Raw genomic sequence first — 17,272 nt, forward strand, 5'->3', positions numbered from 1 at the left:
GGTTTGTTATAATATAAAAGTATTTTGAAAAATCCATTAATCTTTCTGATATTGGCATAGTCTTAGATATTTGTTAATCACAAGCAAACTATAGTATTTACTTTTAAGAATTTAATTTGTTTGAGTTAGTGGATGTCACCTTGCAGCATAATTAGGAATTAATCCATTACAAATACAAGAGATTTTGCAGATCCTGGAAATCCAGAGTAACACACACATATGCTGGAGGAGATCAGCAGGTCTGGCAGCATCTATGGAGAGGAGTAAATACCAGATGTTTTAGATCAAGATCCTTCATCCATCCTGTCCATCGATGCTGCCTGACCTGCTGACTTCCTCCAGCATTTTCAGTGATAAAACTATAGCATACACTTTAGGTATAATTGCTGGCATTTAAAATGGAAGCCAGGCCTTGGCTAGGTATGCATTAGAAGATATGTGATTATCACGATGCAAAAAGAGGAAATTGTATTTCATTAAGATCCAATTAACATAAAATTACTTTGATCTTGATGGGTTGCATCCATTTTTAAGGGTAAATTTTAACGTATTTCAGGCAATTCTGATTACTCTGCCCCAAAGTATTTTTTTTCTCCAGTGAACAATTCAATATAATCAGGGTAATTGTTGAATGAGGTAGAGAATAAAGGTGTGCATTTCAGCTTCCAAAAGATTTGCAAAAAAATGGAAGCTGTTTTAAGATAAACTGTTGATATATCAGTACGTTTATTTCCAATCTCTTGTTCTTTCTAAAGTTGAGCAGCTGAATAAAATACTTCAGGAGCCACTGTACTTCTCTGAAAGAGCACTTCAAGCTCCGAATCAGCTGCCAGAGCCCGGGAGGCTTGTGGGATTGTTTACTGCATATTTTCGCCGTCTGTGAAAAGAGACGCTGAATACAGATTACAGATTTATCCTCTCAGCTTTGTTCAGCATTGTGGTGCCTGTCAATCCTGTGAAATCTGATGTGTTTTCATTGGACCACTCAGTTAAACAGCTATCAAAACACTTGCTCCTTAGGGGATTAACTTATTGTTCAAGATGTAAGAACTAAAAAGCTCTTTAGCAATTTTTGATGATTTTATGGCTTGGAGAGCTTCTCACAATCTTAAATCAACAGCATAAGTCATATCCAAATAAGAAGCTTTGTGGCATTCTTTGTGGATGTTTGTTGAATCTACCCCTGCTTATTATTTAGATTTGCAAAATACACTCAGAATTCTATGATTGATTGTGGTTTGCTATTATCCTGGAAATAGCTTTCTAAAAGAAGATGGCCATCCAATAATCAAAGATTTCAGATGTGTAAGTACATAATACTGTCTAAATACATCCAAAATAAGCTTAATATTTCAAAAATTGTTTTCTATTCTAGATTAAAACTCGAAAAAAATTGTGCCACACCTTTGGCTCTATGACTTAGTTGACAGATGTAGTTTACAAATATATTTAACTAGCTTATCATTAATGAGTTTATCATTTGTCTATATTTACCATTAATGTGTGTATATTATGTCTATGTAGTTTTAAAGACTTCAGCTTTATCAAAGAAAATGCCTTAGCATTAATGTATAACACTCACAAAAGAATACAGCAAACTGTGTATTTCATAGCAGGACCCACTGTAATAGTGTCTGCAGGGTTTTTTTGCTGTGTTTTTAATTCTGAGCAGTCAGCCAGGATGATGTAATGTGTGTATACATGTTCATGATTGGATATTCAACTTTTCACAACGTGCCTTGTTGAAAAGACATTTAAATACTCATTCCATTACAGTAAAAATTGTTAAAATGCCAGTAATAAAAGCACAACATAATGCAGACTCTTCCCCAGGATCACAGATGCCCAATTTATGTACACCCTGTACATCTAGGTGAATGTTTGTCAGACTGGCAAAATGGGTGGAGATGGATATGCCAGTTATTACAGAACTGTTGCATCTTCTGCCAAGTGGGAATGGAACAGGGCACTTACAAATACCTCTTCTCAGAACCCTCTCATAACCTAGGGGCTGCCTGTTAGAGGTACTATAAGTATTAAAAATAAATTCAATATATTATGTCAATTTTAGGATTTGTTGTCAATTGGGACATGAAATGAAGCTGATATTCAGAAAACTAAATTGAATGGACCACATGATTGAGATATGTCATTTAAACAGTTTTATAAAACATTGGAAAAAAACTGCAAATAGTTAAAGATATTTGAACCAGAACTAGTGCATATAGTTAAGAAACAGTACCAGATTGTTTTGTATTAACTGCCTGAATTAACTACTTTTATTTGTGATAGAAACTCTTAAAACAAATTAAACAAGAAATGTAGTGAGCCTTTGGCACATAGAAATTAGAAAACTAAAGTAGACTATTTTATCTAACAAGTTTCTGTCAGACCTTCCCCTCCAAATGAGCAAATTAGTTCCAATCACACTTTCTCAGTCTGCTCCCATATTCCTTTTCTATCGCCTAATGTTTAATCTAATTACCTCAATGAATTTCCCAACGATGCCCTTTAAACTGCTAACCCTCAATTTTGCATTACTTGTAGAACACCTGACCTGCAACTCTATCCTTTTTTTTCATCTTGTATTTTTCATTTTAAGCATTATGGCATCTTTCTGCCAAAGATTTTTTTAAAGTCAGTCTCAACTTGCCTACCCCTTATTCAGGAACGGTGATCCCTGGTTTTAGATTCCCCAGCCAAGGGAAATATGCTCCCTGCTTCCACCCTGTTATTTCAGTGAAATTCCCTTCCATTCCTCTAAACTCTGAGTAGATTAGGCCTGTGTTTTCTAATCTCTTCTCAAGTGGCAAACCTAGAACCAGGTGTGTGAAAGCTCATGGTACAACCTCTTTTGGAATTTATATACTGTGTGTTGTCTCTACCAATGTGCCTGAGATCTGCTGCAAGTTTTTCCACTGCACTAAACCTCACTGTACTTGCGAACGTGACAACAGACTCTTCTTGACTTGACTGCATTACCTCCAACTCCATATGCTCTAACCTTGCTGACCAATTTCCTGTGTGATCTTATCAAAAGCCTTCCCTGGATCCAAATAAAGTACATGCAACTGTTCCCTCTTATCTATTTTACTAGTCGCCGCTTCAAAGAACTCCACAAAATTAGTTAAACATGGTTTTCTTTTCATAAATCCATGCTGACTCTGCTCAATCCTGTCATTCTTTTCAAGGTACTCTGTTATTGCATTTCACAACATAGATCCCTCACAACTGATGTTAGATGAAGAAGTCAGTGATTTATTTTGTTTTCCATCTTTCTCTTCATAAATAGCAGTTTTATGTTTTCCACCTTGTGTACATCCACAAGGAGGATAGAGAATAGAATCGTATTAGTACAGAATGGTAAGGAATGCAAGAAGAAAGAGAAATTAGTTGCAAATGCATCCAATGGAATGAAATAAATTAGAATATTCCGGAGACATGGAATACAATGAAGTAAAATGAAAACATTACCAAAGGTAAAGCATACAGTACTTTTGAATAAGGTGGTATACAGGGACCGATACTGTTAAAATACCAAGAAACAGATGAGGAATGCAAAGTACGATCTGAGAGAAAAACGTGTAGGAAACCTAGTAAAGGGCTTTTAAAATATGTAAGGACTAAAGGAAAGATTCAGTTGTGAGCCCAATTATCAATAATGGAGAAGTCTTTTAAAAAATCTAAAATATTTAAATATTGGTATTTTAACCTGTAATTGGAGCATTAAAGGTGTGATAAAATGCAGATTGTTTGTGCCAAAAAAAATTATGGATAGGTTTTAAAAAGTGAACAGATATTTTAGAAATTTAAGATCGTGAGATATTGAGGATGTTGAATTCTATAGTGAATATCTACAATTTTCTGGCCCAGATTTTGAACAAATAAGTTTCCACAGTCAGAAGTATTCTCATGATACTGTGGGCACTAACAGAGAGAAAAAAAAACCAGAAAACCTTAAAACAACAAATATAACTTACATCTTCAAAAGAATCAATGGATACTCAGCATATGATAGCCTTTTAACCCGGCATCGACTGCTTGAAATTTGATTGACAATCATTAATGAACAAAAACATAAATTTACACCCTTTCACAAAATTGGTATTTATTACCTGTTCCTAGATGGCCTTGAAAGTGAGTGAGCTACCTTAAAGCACTGGGCCTCTCTCCCAAAACTTTTGTGCAGAAAATTACAGGATTTTGATCTAGTAACAATGAGGGTCTGTTTCAAAGTCAATATAAGTGCCATAAATTGTGGATGTGATAGTGCTATCTTTGATTGCTGGTCTTGCCCTTCGAACTGCAAGATGTATTGTCAAGAGACATCTTGGAGTTTCTGGTACATTATTTTTGGAGCACTTAATGCAATAATTTAGGGACAGTGGTGAAGTGAACAAATGTTTAAACTGGTGACAAATTGGTAATAGTCAACTTTTTTTGGAGCTGTTGGATAAGCACTCATCCAAGCACTGAGTGAGTTCAAATATCCTAAGATAATGATAGCTAGAGATCAATTAAGGGTAAAAGTTTGAATGACAAGTACTTACCACTAACCAGCCCAGGCCTGACTTAACCCCCTGCTGATATTGATTAATTGTCACAGAAACAGCTCCAGTTCACTGGTTGTTGAAATTCTCTCTAAGCCACATTTCAGAACTGGACCATATCAGATAGAAAGCTCAGCACAAAAGGGAAATGAAAAAAAAAATCAATCACTAACACCAGTTAATCAGAAACTATTTTATGTCTGATTAATGTTCTTACAAACCACCTTTCACTATCTACTTGATTAAAAACACTATAAAAATGCCAGCTATAATTTTCATGCAATATTCAACCCACACAAGATGCTGGAGGAACTCAGCAGACCAGGCAGCATCGATGGAATAGCGTAAACAGTCGACGTTTCAGGTCAATATTTCAACTCTTTACTCTTTTCCATTGATGCTACCTGGCTTGCTGAGTTCCTCCAGCATCTTGTGTGTGTTCCTTTGGATTTCCAGTATCTGCAGATCTTCTTGTGTATACAGGATACCATTTAAGTCAGAGAGAATCCTAGTTATTTCATAACAATTAACTTATGGCCAAGCTGAATTAATATTTTTTTCTACCCAAATTTATGGCACCTCTCACTGCAGCAAAGAAACTTCCTGGCTGTATCTTGTCAGCTACATCATAAAAATGCGGCAGAAAGAAAAGAGCATACATCCGCTGGAAACTGATTGTCATCTTAGTTTTGGCATCAACTCCACTTTTCTGCCTTATTTCTATTATTCTCAAATCCCCAATAGTTCAAACAAACTCTTGACAAATGATTACGTGTTGTGGATTCCAGCATTTTATGATTAGTGTAACATTAGCTGGGAACTTTGTAATCTATTTTCTTTGAATTAGGTCAATCTATAAAAGGATTTAGTTTTTATCAGTGAAAATAGAAAAATTGAGACATTATATTCTATATAACGTTTATTTCCAACATTTCCAATGAGTTTACAATAGGACAATCTCTTACAACTTTAACAAGAATTCAATGATGGCACTACAATAGATGAAGTTAGCTGTTGCCAGTATATTCCATTCATTCTGAGAAGCCTCACTGTTCATATAAATGCAACATACTACTTTAGAGCAAGTCCAGCATGCCCATACAAATTAGTTCAATTGAACAGTGCAATTAAATGCAGTGCAAAAATGTGCAAACATGAAAAAAAGACTTTTCAACTTGGTTTTAATCAAATAATCATTGCTCACTTACACAGCTTAGTAATGTAGTGTACTTATTTTTCCTATTCATTACTTCATTCATTTCCTCTTCTGACAAAAAGTTTATACACATTTCATTTTCTTCATCTCCTTCCCTTGGAATTTCCCGCATGCACTTTGCATCTTCTGTACCATCACCACATGCTTTCAATAGTCCTCAGCCACCCCATAACCAAAAATATCTAACTTTAGCAGTAAAAGAGAAGGAGAACACAATGTGGAAAATACAATAATGTGAGCTTCCATTGTGCATCCTCTGCTTCCTGTCCTGGTACATTCAGCATCCCAGATCTTCAAACGTATTAGTAAAATTCAATTATTCAGTCCCCATAACAAACTGTAGCATTTTGTGCATGAGAATATTTACAAACAAAATTCTGTTCCAGGCTTAATAACAATAATTAAACCTCAAAATATCATTAATCAGAATTCTCAGCACAGAAATTGCCTCCAAGATCTAATTTGGCACTCAATCAACATTCTTCAATAATTGGTCCAACTGAAGAATACAACTTTGTTTTCACTAATCTAAATCCTGGGCTAAGTTTCAAAACCCTTCTTGATGCGTGTGTGAAGCAGGTCCCTATGGAAAAGAAATCCCTTAGACTGGGCCAGGAGTTGTTATCTTGTTTAAAGACCAGAGTCAGTTCAAAGGTAGGAATGACAGTGCTGTCATACACTATTTTCCCCAGCTTCTTATTTGTATTCTCGTGTTCCAAATTAACATAGATCACAGCACCACGCAGTCCACAGGGCTCACTGGCAGCCATTCGAACTACATCCTGTGCTATTCGTCGGATCATATACTGAGGGATCAAAAGCTCCTGGCATTGCAACTGGGATTTCTTTGAAGTGGACAAACAGTACTCTATCTGCTTAGCGAGATGCTGGCAGGTCTTCTCTTCCAAAAATTCCTCCAGAAAAATAAAATCATTACCAGATTGATTCACAAAATACATATCTGAAAGAGAAGAACAAGAATTATGTATTTTTTCAAGAAATAAATAATATTTAGAATTAATAATTTTAACTGGAAGTCAATAATTGATTCAATTATCTCAATCTTACTGCTAGAATTATTAGAGAATCACATGGAACTGGTTTAAATGACATCCTGTAGTATTGGTTACACACAGATGAAAAAGACTCCAAAATTGATCATGTGGATAAAATGTTAATAAATATTTCTAACATTTATACACTGCATTTTAGTGACCCTTAAATTTTCCAAAGATCTGTTCAGCTAAACTAGTAATTATGCATTGTTGTAAAGTAGGAAACACAACAGCTAATTTGCACACAGGTGTCTTCTGCAAACAGCAATATAATAATTGGACAAGCAGTTTTAATGATATTGGGACAATTCAGTTGAGAAACAAAAGATAACTCTATTCTGTTCTTTGATATTATTGTGAGACTTTTTACATCCATCTGCAAAAGCAGATAGGGCACTGGTTTAAACCTCATCTGAAAAACTGCACCTCTAGCAATACAGCACGGCATTAGTACCTCATTGGAATCCCTGTATAGATCTTTACACTTTAATCTCCAATGCAGAATAACTTGTTGACCTGGGGGTAAAAATGTTGCCAACTGGTTCACAGTATCCTATCTGGTTTATACTGTCCTAATGGCAACAGAAATAATGTTTTAAACAATTTTATGAATCATCACTTTACACACTATTAAGGAGACAGTTGATCATGCAATTACCAACATACCACCCCATTTACAGTTCTTGTACATTTTCTTCTGCTAAAGATATTATAACAACAAAAGTTTGTATTGGTGTACGAAATGTTCTTTCAGTCCATAATGACATTGCATTAACACGGGAAATTTTTGCATAGTCCAAAATGACAATTTATTTCAGCAGGGATCCCCATAAATTTAGTACATTTCAAATGTATCGTTTATTTGCCTTCTGCTTTGAAACACCGATTTAACAGTAGTAATCCTTAGCCCGCAGTACTGAATACTGATCGCCACTCTCAGAATATTTTTGCCATTGTTTGGCATTGTACACTCCATGGTTTACCGATATGAAGCGGTTGACTTTTATCATTGTGCAATTGCCATACACTTTTCTAACGCATGCTGGATTCTAGAATAGCGATGATGTAATTGATTAACTTGAATCGGCATTCAGATTGGAAAAATAAGAGAAAGAGGACGTTACTTCACCGTATTTCTCCCAAGAGAACGACATAAATGTCTGAATCGAAAGGATACCAAACGTAAAAGGCCCCCAGCATTTTCTTTTCAGGTTGTGGAGGCACTTCATCAATTAGAATATGTCGGATGCTAATTGACGATCGTTCGGATAAAACATAAACGGAAATTGACTATTTTACTGCTTTCTTAGTATTGAGTTATCCAGAAATAAAAGAAATGCGCAGCTCACCTGAAGTAGGAATTAAGTGTTCATTATCTACGCTAAAATGCCTCTCAAAGGGGTTTTCATCATGCTTGATCTTCTTTGAATTTGTTATCGCTTCGCCAGCGAAGCTATTCTGAAGGAGTTTCTTCATCAGCTGGACCACACCATCCTCTTCATGGGCGGTAGGACTCGTCCTGGTACTATAAGGACCCGTGCCTCCTAAAGTCTGGACATACATCATCACCATCACTGCTCAATACAGTGCCCCGTTGTGTCCCCTTCAGGAGCAACGGCTCCTTCCCCTACAGCCCGCTGACAGTCCCGACTGCGAACCCAGACCAGCTGCAGCCACCGCTTTGTACTTGAACATTGCATCAGCTGTTAGGAGCCACATGATCTGATGTCAAAAGTGAAGAGGCTCGTTCCTCTCAGTCATTGGTTCTCGAGACAAAATTGATACAACGTACAACCAATGGGAGAGTAGTCACTAGGAGTCTCAAGGAGCCCCAGATACGGAGGTGGAGCCTCTGAAGTTCTGGTCGTAAGGCGAAACTTCATTTCTTTGCCTTGCTTCGCCAATCAGCTATCCAGATAGTGACTTTAATATAATTTTGTATTATAATAATGACTCCTTTGTGCAGGCGGTTGAGTTTAAAGTCACAATATGACTTCACGTGAAATGTGTTTTTGTTATTAACATAAGATTCGAAATAATTTGCTTTAAAATCGGGCATATTGCTAATATTATTTAACTTAAAAAGTTCCCCTACTTATCTCAAGTATATTATTAATGTAATATTAGTCGGTATATAATCGGATAATATAATTCGGTAATATATTTAATTATATGCCTAATTTGGTGTTCGATTGTTACATGTTTTTACCTTAGTTATTAGTCTTATTTCGTATTATATCGTTCATATCTGTTGGTAACTCTGAACAATGCAATGACAAGTTTAAATTCCATCTTTATTTTAGTAATCTGTATATTTCTATATATAGAATTGAATAATACTTGCAAGGCTGTACTTTTTGTACTTAGAATGGAACAATCAAAATGTATTTGGTGTACTACAAACAAGAGAAAATCTGCAGATGCTAGAAGTCAAAGTAATACATACAAAATGCTGGAGAAACTTAGCAGGCCAGGCAGCATCTATGGGAAAGATGTTTCGCAATGAAACCCTACATCAGGACTGGAAAAAGAGATGGGAAGTCAGAATAAGATGGTGGGGGGAGGAGGGGAAGAAGTACAAGGCAGTAGGTGATAGGTGAAACCAGGAGAGGGACATGTGAAGCAAAGAGCTGGGACGCTGATAGGTGAAGGAGATAAAGGGCTGGAGAAAGGGAATCTGATAGGAGAGGTCGGAAAGCCATGGAAGGAGGGAAAGGGGGAGGAGCACCAGAGGGAAGTAATGGGCAAGTAAGGTGAGAGAGGGCAATAAGAATGTGGAAGGGTGAAGGAGAGTGTGGGGTCAATTACTGGAAGTTCAAGAAATTGATGTTTATGCCATCAGGTTGGAGGCTACCCAGATAGAATATAAGGTGTTGCTCTCCAACCTAAGTGTGGGCTCATCGTGACAGTAGAGGAGGCCATAGACTGACATGTCGGAATGGGAATGGGAAGTAGGATTAAAATAGATGGCCACCAGGAGATCCCGCTTTTTTCGGTGGATGGAGCATAGGTGCCTAATGAAGTGGTCTCCCTATCTGTGTCGGGCCTCATCAATATGCAGGAGTCAACACCAGAAGCACCAGATGCAGTGTATGACCCCAACAAACTCACAGGTGAAGTGTCACCTCACCTGGAAGGTCTGTTTGAAGCCCTGAATGGTAGTGAGGGAGGAGGTGTAGGGGTAGGTGTGGCACTTGTTCTGCTTGTACCGATAAGTGTCAGGAGGGAGGTAAGTGGAGAGGGACGAATGGACAAAGGAGTTGGTTAGGGAGTGATCCCTGCGGAAAGCAGAAAGTTGGGGGAGAGAAAGATGTGCCTGTTGGAAATGGAGATGGATTTGGTGTATGTCCCTGTTTCAGATTGACAACAACATTACCTCCACAATCTCCATCAGCACAGATGCACCACAAGGCTGTGTGCTTAGCTCCCTGCTCTACTTACTTTACACTTATGAGTGTGTGGCTAAGCACAGCTCTAATGTCATATTCATGTTTGCTGATGCTGCCACTTTCATAGGCCGAATTGGCATATAGGAGGGAGATTAAAAATCTGACTGAGTGGAGCCACAATAACAACCTGTTACTCAATGTCAGCAAGACCATTGAATTCACGAGGAGGAAACCAGAGGTACATAAGCCAGTCCATATCGGAAGATCGGAGGTGGAAAGGGTCAGTGTTATCATTTTGGAGGATCTGTCCAGGCCTAACATGTAAGTGCAATTATGAAGAAAGCATTGCAGCACCTCTACTCCCTTAGGAGTTTGTGAAGATTCAACAGGGCATCTAAAACTTTGACAAACTTCTATAGATGTGTGATGGAGAGTATATTGATTGGCTGCATCACAGCCTGGTATGGAAAGACCAATACCCGTGAACGGAAAATCCTACAAAAAGCAGCACATATGGTCTAGTCCATCACGGTAAAGCTCTCCCCACCATTGAACATATCCTCACAATGCGTTGTCGCAGGAAAGCACCATCCATCATTAGGCATATCCACCACCCAGGTCAAGTTCTCTTCTCACTGCTGCCATCAGGAAAAGATACAGGTAGCTCAGGACTCACACCACCAGGTTCAGGAACCACTATTACCCTTCAACTATCAGGCACTTGAACTAAAGGAAATAACTTCACTTGCCCCATCATTGAAAAGTTCCACAACCTATGAATTCACTTTCAAAGACTCTTCATGTTATGTTCTTGATATTTATTGCTTATGTATTTATTATTATTATTAGATTAGATTAGATTATGAGGACACGCAGTCCTCTTTTATTGTCATTTAGTAATGCATGCGTTAAGAAATGATACAATGTATCTCCAGAATGATATCACAGAAACACATGACAAACCGACTGAAAAACTGACAAAAACCACATAATTATAACATATAGTTACAACAGTGCAAAGAAATACCATAATTTGATAAAGAACAGACCATGGGCACGGTAAAAGTCTCAAAGTCTCTCGAAAGTCCCATCATCTCACGCAGACGGTGAACCTCCAGCGCTGCAAACTTGCCGATGCAGCATCCCGGAAGCATCCGACCACAGTCCAACTCCAAGTCCGTCCGAAAACTCCGAACCTCCGACCAGTGCTCCAACACCGAGCACTATCTCTGCTGAGCGCTTTGACCCTGGCCCCGGCAAAAGGCAATAGGCAAAGCCTAGGATTTGAGGCCTCCCTCCTCCGGAGATTCTCGATCACACAGTAGCAGTGGCAGCGAAGCGGGCATTTCAGAAGTTTCTCCGGGTGTTCCTCTGTGCTTCTCATGGCTGTCTCCATCAAATCAGGATTGTGCACGGCCCCTAGTTAACACATACGATATCATTCGGAACAGCTGCGCTTTTAGAATTTGCACGGTTTGTTGTCTTTTGCACACTAGTTGAACACCCAAATTGGTACGGTATTTCATTGATTCTATTATGGTTATAATTTTATTATGGGTTTATTGAGTATGCCTGCAAGGAAATGAATCTCAGGGTTGTATATGGTGAGATATATGTACTTTGATACCAAATTTACTTTGAACCTTATTCTGACAATTCCTTCAATGAGTGCTCTCTTAGAATTAATGGTATTCCTCTAATAACTTTAAGTTCTTTAAATTCCATGATTTTGGCCCAGAAATAATTAAGTAATTAATAGATAACCAAGTGAGGGTGATACATCATTGGGCATAATAACTATCAAGGTCTCGAAGTTATGGAATAGAGCCAGTCCTAATTTATTTGTTTCTTATTAAAGTAGGATGATGTTTGATCCATTGGAGTCACATCAACTTTTATACCATAATAACTATTTACGTTAACATTAGCTGGATACCAGTATATTGAAGTGATTATGGGCCTGGTTGGTTATCCATCTTAATTTGATAAATTAGTACTCTATATTTTAGATATAAATGGCACGTTGGTGGTGGAGTGGAACTTACAGTATTGGCATTTCAACTGCCCACATTGCTTAATCTTGATTTTTTTTAACTTCGTGGAAAGTGCTATTCATGTGGCTTGAGAATTGGATATAGAGAATTAATATTGAAGTGTCATTTAAACTCTCCAAGTTTAACCTTATCATCGAGGAAAGATAATTGGGCTAAGGATTTTGCTCTGTGGGACTCATGGCAAAGATTGACAATTGATATTTAGGATGCCCTGGATGAACTATGAGATGCACAAACTGGTGAGAGCCAGGTCAGAAGCATGCAAGTCTGATGACCAAGAAAGTCACAAGAGGACCAGGTATAATCTCCAGAAAGCCATCTCACAGGCAAGGTGCCAATTCTGGACTAAACTTGAATCAATGAAAGAAGCTCAGCAGTTGTGGCAGGGCTTAAATACTATCATATAAAGTTAAATAAAGCAACATAGGTAATAGCAGTGCTTTACTTCCAGATGAGCTCAATGTCTACTATGCTTGCTTTGACCATCAAAACATGGAGGAACCATCGCCAACTCCTATAGCCCCATGATTTCAGTCTCTGAGGCCAACATGCGAGCAGCCTTTGGAAGGGTGAACCCAGAGAAAGCATCCAGCCCAGCTGGGTTACCTAGCTGAGTACTAAAGATCTGTGCTGATCATCTGGCTGGAGTGTTCACTGAGAGTTTTAACCACTCACTTCAGCAGTACAAGGCACCCACCTGCTTCAGCCAGGCTTCAATTAAACCGGTGTCCAAGAAGAACGTGGTGAACCTGCCTCAATAGGTATTGTCTAGTAGCACTTACATCTACAGTGAAGAAGTATTTTGAGAGGGTAGTGATGAAACATATCAACTCCCGCCTAAGAATGACTTAGATCCACTTCAATTTACCACCCAGAGCAACAGGTCCACAGCAGATGCCATCTCATTGGCCCTTCACTCAACCCTGGAACATCCAGACAGCAAAGGTGCACACATCAGGATGGTCTTTATCGACTACAGCTGAGCATTCAACGCCATCATCCTGTCAAAACTAATCAATAATCTCCTAGACCTTGGCCTCAATACCTCCTTGTAAAACTGGATCCATGAGGACCTCACTTGCAGATCCCAGTTGTTCGGATTGGGAACAATGTCTCCTTCACATCAGCACAGGTACTCCAACCACAAGGCCAGGTGCTCAGCCCTCTGCTATTCTCACTTTACACTTATGATGTGTGGCTAAGCACAGTTCCAATGCCATGTTTTAAGTTTTCTGACAACACCACTGTTACAGGCTGAATCAAAGGTGGTGATGAATCAGCATATAGGAGGGAGATTGAGTAATAACTCAATGTCAGCAAGACCAAGAAGCTGATTATTGACTTCAGGAGAAGGAAACTAGAGGTCCATGAGCCAGTTCACACTGGCGGGGGTGGGGGGGGGAGGTCAGAGGTGGAGAGGGGTAACAACTTTAAATTCCTCTGTGTTATTATTTTGGAGGACCTGTCCTGGGCCCAGTACATAAGTACAATTAGAAAGGAAGCATGGCAGTGCCTCTTACTAGTGGAGAATATATTGACTGGCTCCATCACAGCCTGGTATGGAAAGACCAAAGCTCTTGAACAGAAAAGTAGTGGACACAGCCCAGTCCATCACGGGTAAAGTCTCTACCTGCCATTAGACACATCTACATGAAATACTGTTGCAAGAAAGCAGCACCCATCATTAGGGATCCCTAGCACCCAGACCCAGGTCATGCTCTCTTTCCACTCCTGCCATCAGGAAGAAGGCACAGAAGCCTTAGGATTCACACCACCGGGTTCAGGTTGATGGCCTGCTCAACCATCAGGCTCTTGAACCAAAGGGGATAACTCAACTTCAACTGGCCATCATTGAAATGCTCCCAGAACCAATGGACTCTTCATCTCATGTTCTCATTATTTATTGCTTGTTTATTTATTATTATTTCCTTCTTTTTGTATTTGCAGTTTGTTGTCTTTTGCACACAGGTTGAATGTCCATGTTGGTGCAGTCTTTCATTGATTCTGTTAGAGCTATTATTCTATGGATTTATTGAGTATGCCTCCAAGAAAATGAATTTCAGGGTTGAGTGGTGACATATATATACTTTGATAATAAATTTAATTTGAAGATTACTTTGAACTTTAATTTTCCAGTATATGAAATGTCAATATAAGCATTGTTCATTTTCTTTTCGTGATTTTCTTTGGGATGCATGGCATCTCAGTGCAATCTCAGCTTGACTCTTCCTCAGTGTGAGGAATGTCATGCTCATTTCTCCTGTTGTGTTTATCATTTATATTGACAGCATCATAAAATAATGGAAATCTACAGAACAAGAGGGGAATTTATGGTTGATCACATTTAGGCTGGATAAGGTTTATGCAGGCTGGTCCTGATTTCTAATGTTTTTTCGATCATCCTGTAAATTATGAGATCATGAGGCATTAGATGTTCATCCAGGTACCTATTAAGCATGTTGAGAATGTCTGCCTTAACTATGCTTTTAGATAAATGCCTCACAGAGGACACCCTTCCCCCTCCCCCCACTGTGAGTGAAAAAAGAACTTCCTTAACACTCCTCTTCCCTTAACCCTTCTAGCATCCTATCTTAAACCTATATTGCCTAGTCAAAGACTTTCTTACCAAAGGAAGAAAGTCCTTCCTTTATACGCTATTTTGGCTTCTCATAATATTACACAGCTTGGTTAAATCTCCCCTCAGCCTGAGTAAGTTTGTCCATCCTTGGTATCATCCTTATTGGAGTCCTCTGAACTTTCTCTAATACTTAAAATTCTTCCTGTAGTCTATATCAATAAGTTTCTATGTCCGGATCAAGCCAGTGCCAAGTTATAGAGTTAAACATTGGAACACCGTAAAGGAAGGGGTCTCACATTTTCCCATGACTGGTCCACTAGTCAATACAGTTGTGGTTGATCTGTGACCCAAATCCACTTGCTTTCTTTTCATGGTCATAGTCATAGTTATAGTCATAGTCATACTTTATTGATCCTGGGGGAGATTGTTTTTTGTTACAGTTGCACCATAAATATAAATAGTAATAAAACCATAAATAGTTAAATAGTAATATGTAAATTATGCCAGGAAATAAGTCCAGGACCAGCCTATTGACTCGGGGTGTCTGACCCTCCAAGGGAGGAGTTATAAAGTTTGATGGCCACAGGCAGGAATGACTTCCTATGATGCTCTGTATTGCATCTCGGAGGAATGAGTCTCTGGCTGAATATACTCCTGTGCCCACCCAGTACATTATGTAGTGGATGGGAGACATTGACCAAGATGGCATGCAACTTAGACAGCATCCTCTTTTCAGACACCACCGTGAGAGAATCCAGTTCCATCCCCACAACATCACTGGCCTTACGAATGAGTTTGTTGATTCTGTTGGTGTGCGCTACCCTCAGTCTGCTGCCCCAGCACACAACATCAAACATGATAGCGCTGGCCACCACAGACTCGTAGAACATCCTCAGCATCGTCCGGCAGATGTTAAAGGACCTCAGTCTCCTCAGGAAATAGAGACGGCTCTGACCCTTCTTGTAGACAGCCTCAGTGTCCTTTGACCAGTCCAGTTTATTGTCAATTCGTATCCCCAGGTATCTGTAATCCTCCACCATGTCCACACTGACCCCCTGGATGGAAACAGGGGTCACCGGTACCTTAGCTTTCCTCAGGTCTACCACCAGCTCCTTAGTCTTTTTCACATTAAGCTGCAGATAATTCTGCTCACACAATGTGACAAAGTTTCCTACCGTAGCCCTGTACTCAGCCTCATCTCCCTCGCTGATGCATCCAACTATGGCAGAGTCATCAGGAAACTTCTGAAGATGACAAGACCCTGTGCAGTAGTTGAAGTCCGAGGTGTAAATGGTGAAGAGAAAGGGAGACAAGACAGTCCTCTGTGGAGCCCCAGTGCATCTTGATATTTTTGGTCAACAGATTTAATATTCATAATTGAATGGTATCAATTGTTTATATGAGGGGGGAATCCAAGTCATAGTCGTAAGATCATTTTGCACATGAAGGTTCTTTAATCCGCCATACCTATGCCAACCGTCAAGTACCCATTAATATTAATTGTATTTCCAGTACTAGGACCATGGTTTTTTAGGCCTTGGCAATTCAAGTGCTCATTAAATGATTCTTCAATCTGAGATTCCCTGCTACCAGTACCCAGACAAGTAATTTATTACAGATTCTGACCACCATTCGCTGGAAACAAAATCTACCTCTGGTCTTCTTTGGACCTTATACCCACGCCCTTTAATTTTATCATCTCTGCTTTGGGGAAATGTGTTTTTTGCAATGTACCTAATCATTCCAGTTTGCTACCATCCACACCGTGCCGGTATTTTTATTAATGATGAGCGAATTTCGAATGCTAATATCGGTTACTTGACCGAGTATCACACTAAGCAGTGAACTTGCTGATTACTTAGCACATGAACAATTTTGCCAGTCCTAGTTCCTGATGCAGGCTTCCACTCGAAACGTCGATATTCACTCCCCCCCCCCCACCCCCCACTCCCCCGGCACAGATGCTGCTCCATCCGCTGAGTTCCTCCAGCAGATCGTTGTTCCAGGTTCCAGCATCTGCACTCTCCTGTGTCTCCTTTCCCCCTGATTTCATATCAGCTATTTAAAAACGAATCGACAGCTTTAACACTTTAAATATTAGGAACGTTTCTGTAAACTATTTTCCACAGTGTTTTGAACACCTTGGATATGCTATTTTTGAGATGCTACCCTCCTTAACGCTGATCGTACTTTACCCTGAAATTATCCAAGGTCCTATTAGTAATCGTTTGAAATAAACAGTAAATCTCCGAATAAATTCATGTTTCATCTGTTGTAAACAATGGATTCTAAATCGGCAGAAGTATTAGTAAATAAAGTATTAGCCTCTCGCTACATTTAGCTCAGTTTCTGTGGTCATTATAATGCAGTGCACATTCTAACCACATTCTGTTTTTATAACCAGCAATGTGTTTCTATTCGCCCATCTGC

The 17,272-nt window shown here is 39.0% G+C and overlaps 1 protein-coding gene across 1 annotated transcript; it reads right to left on the reverse strand.

Moving 5' to 3' along the window:
- Positions 1 to 5,451: 5,451 nt before the first annotated feature.
- Positions 5,452 to 8,509, reverse strand: LOC140200829 (DNA damage-inducible transcript 4-like protein). Its single transcript, XM_072264452.1, has 2 exons — positions 8,171 to 8,509; positions 5,452 to 6,727 (listed from the first exon to the last, which is right to left on the reverse strand). Exons 1-2 carry the CDS (start codon positions 8,391 to 8,393, stop codon positions 6,240 to 6,242), a joined length of 711 nt encoding a protein of 236 aa, XP_072120553.1. The 5' UTR covers positions 8,394 to 8,509; the 3' UTR covers positions 5,452 to 6,239.
- Positions 8,510 to 17,272: the final 8,763 nt, after the last annotated feature.

This window comes from Mobula birostris, chromosome 7 (assembly GCF_030028105.1).
Source record: "Mobula birostris isolate sMobBir1 chromosome 7, sMobBir1.hap1, whole genome shotgun sequence".
In the NCBI taxonomy this organism is placed as follows: Eukaryota; Metazoa; Chordata; class Chondrichthyes; order Myliobatiformes; family Myliobatidae; genus Mobula; species Mobula birostris.

Excerpts from the sequence above, each read along its gene's own strand:
- LOC140200829 (XM_072264452.1), bottom strand. The coding sequence starts at position 8,393 with ATGGTGATGATGTATGTCCAGACTTTAGGAGGCACGGGTCCTTATAGT. Across the intron at positions 6,728-8,170 it reads ACACTTAATTCCTACTTCAG|ATATGTATTTTGTGAATCAA; the intron begins GTGAGCTGCGCA and ends CTTCTCTTTCAG.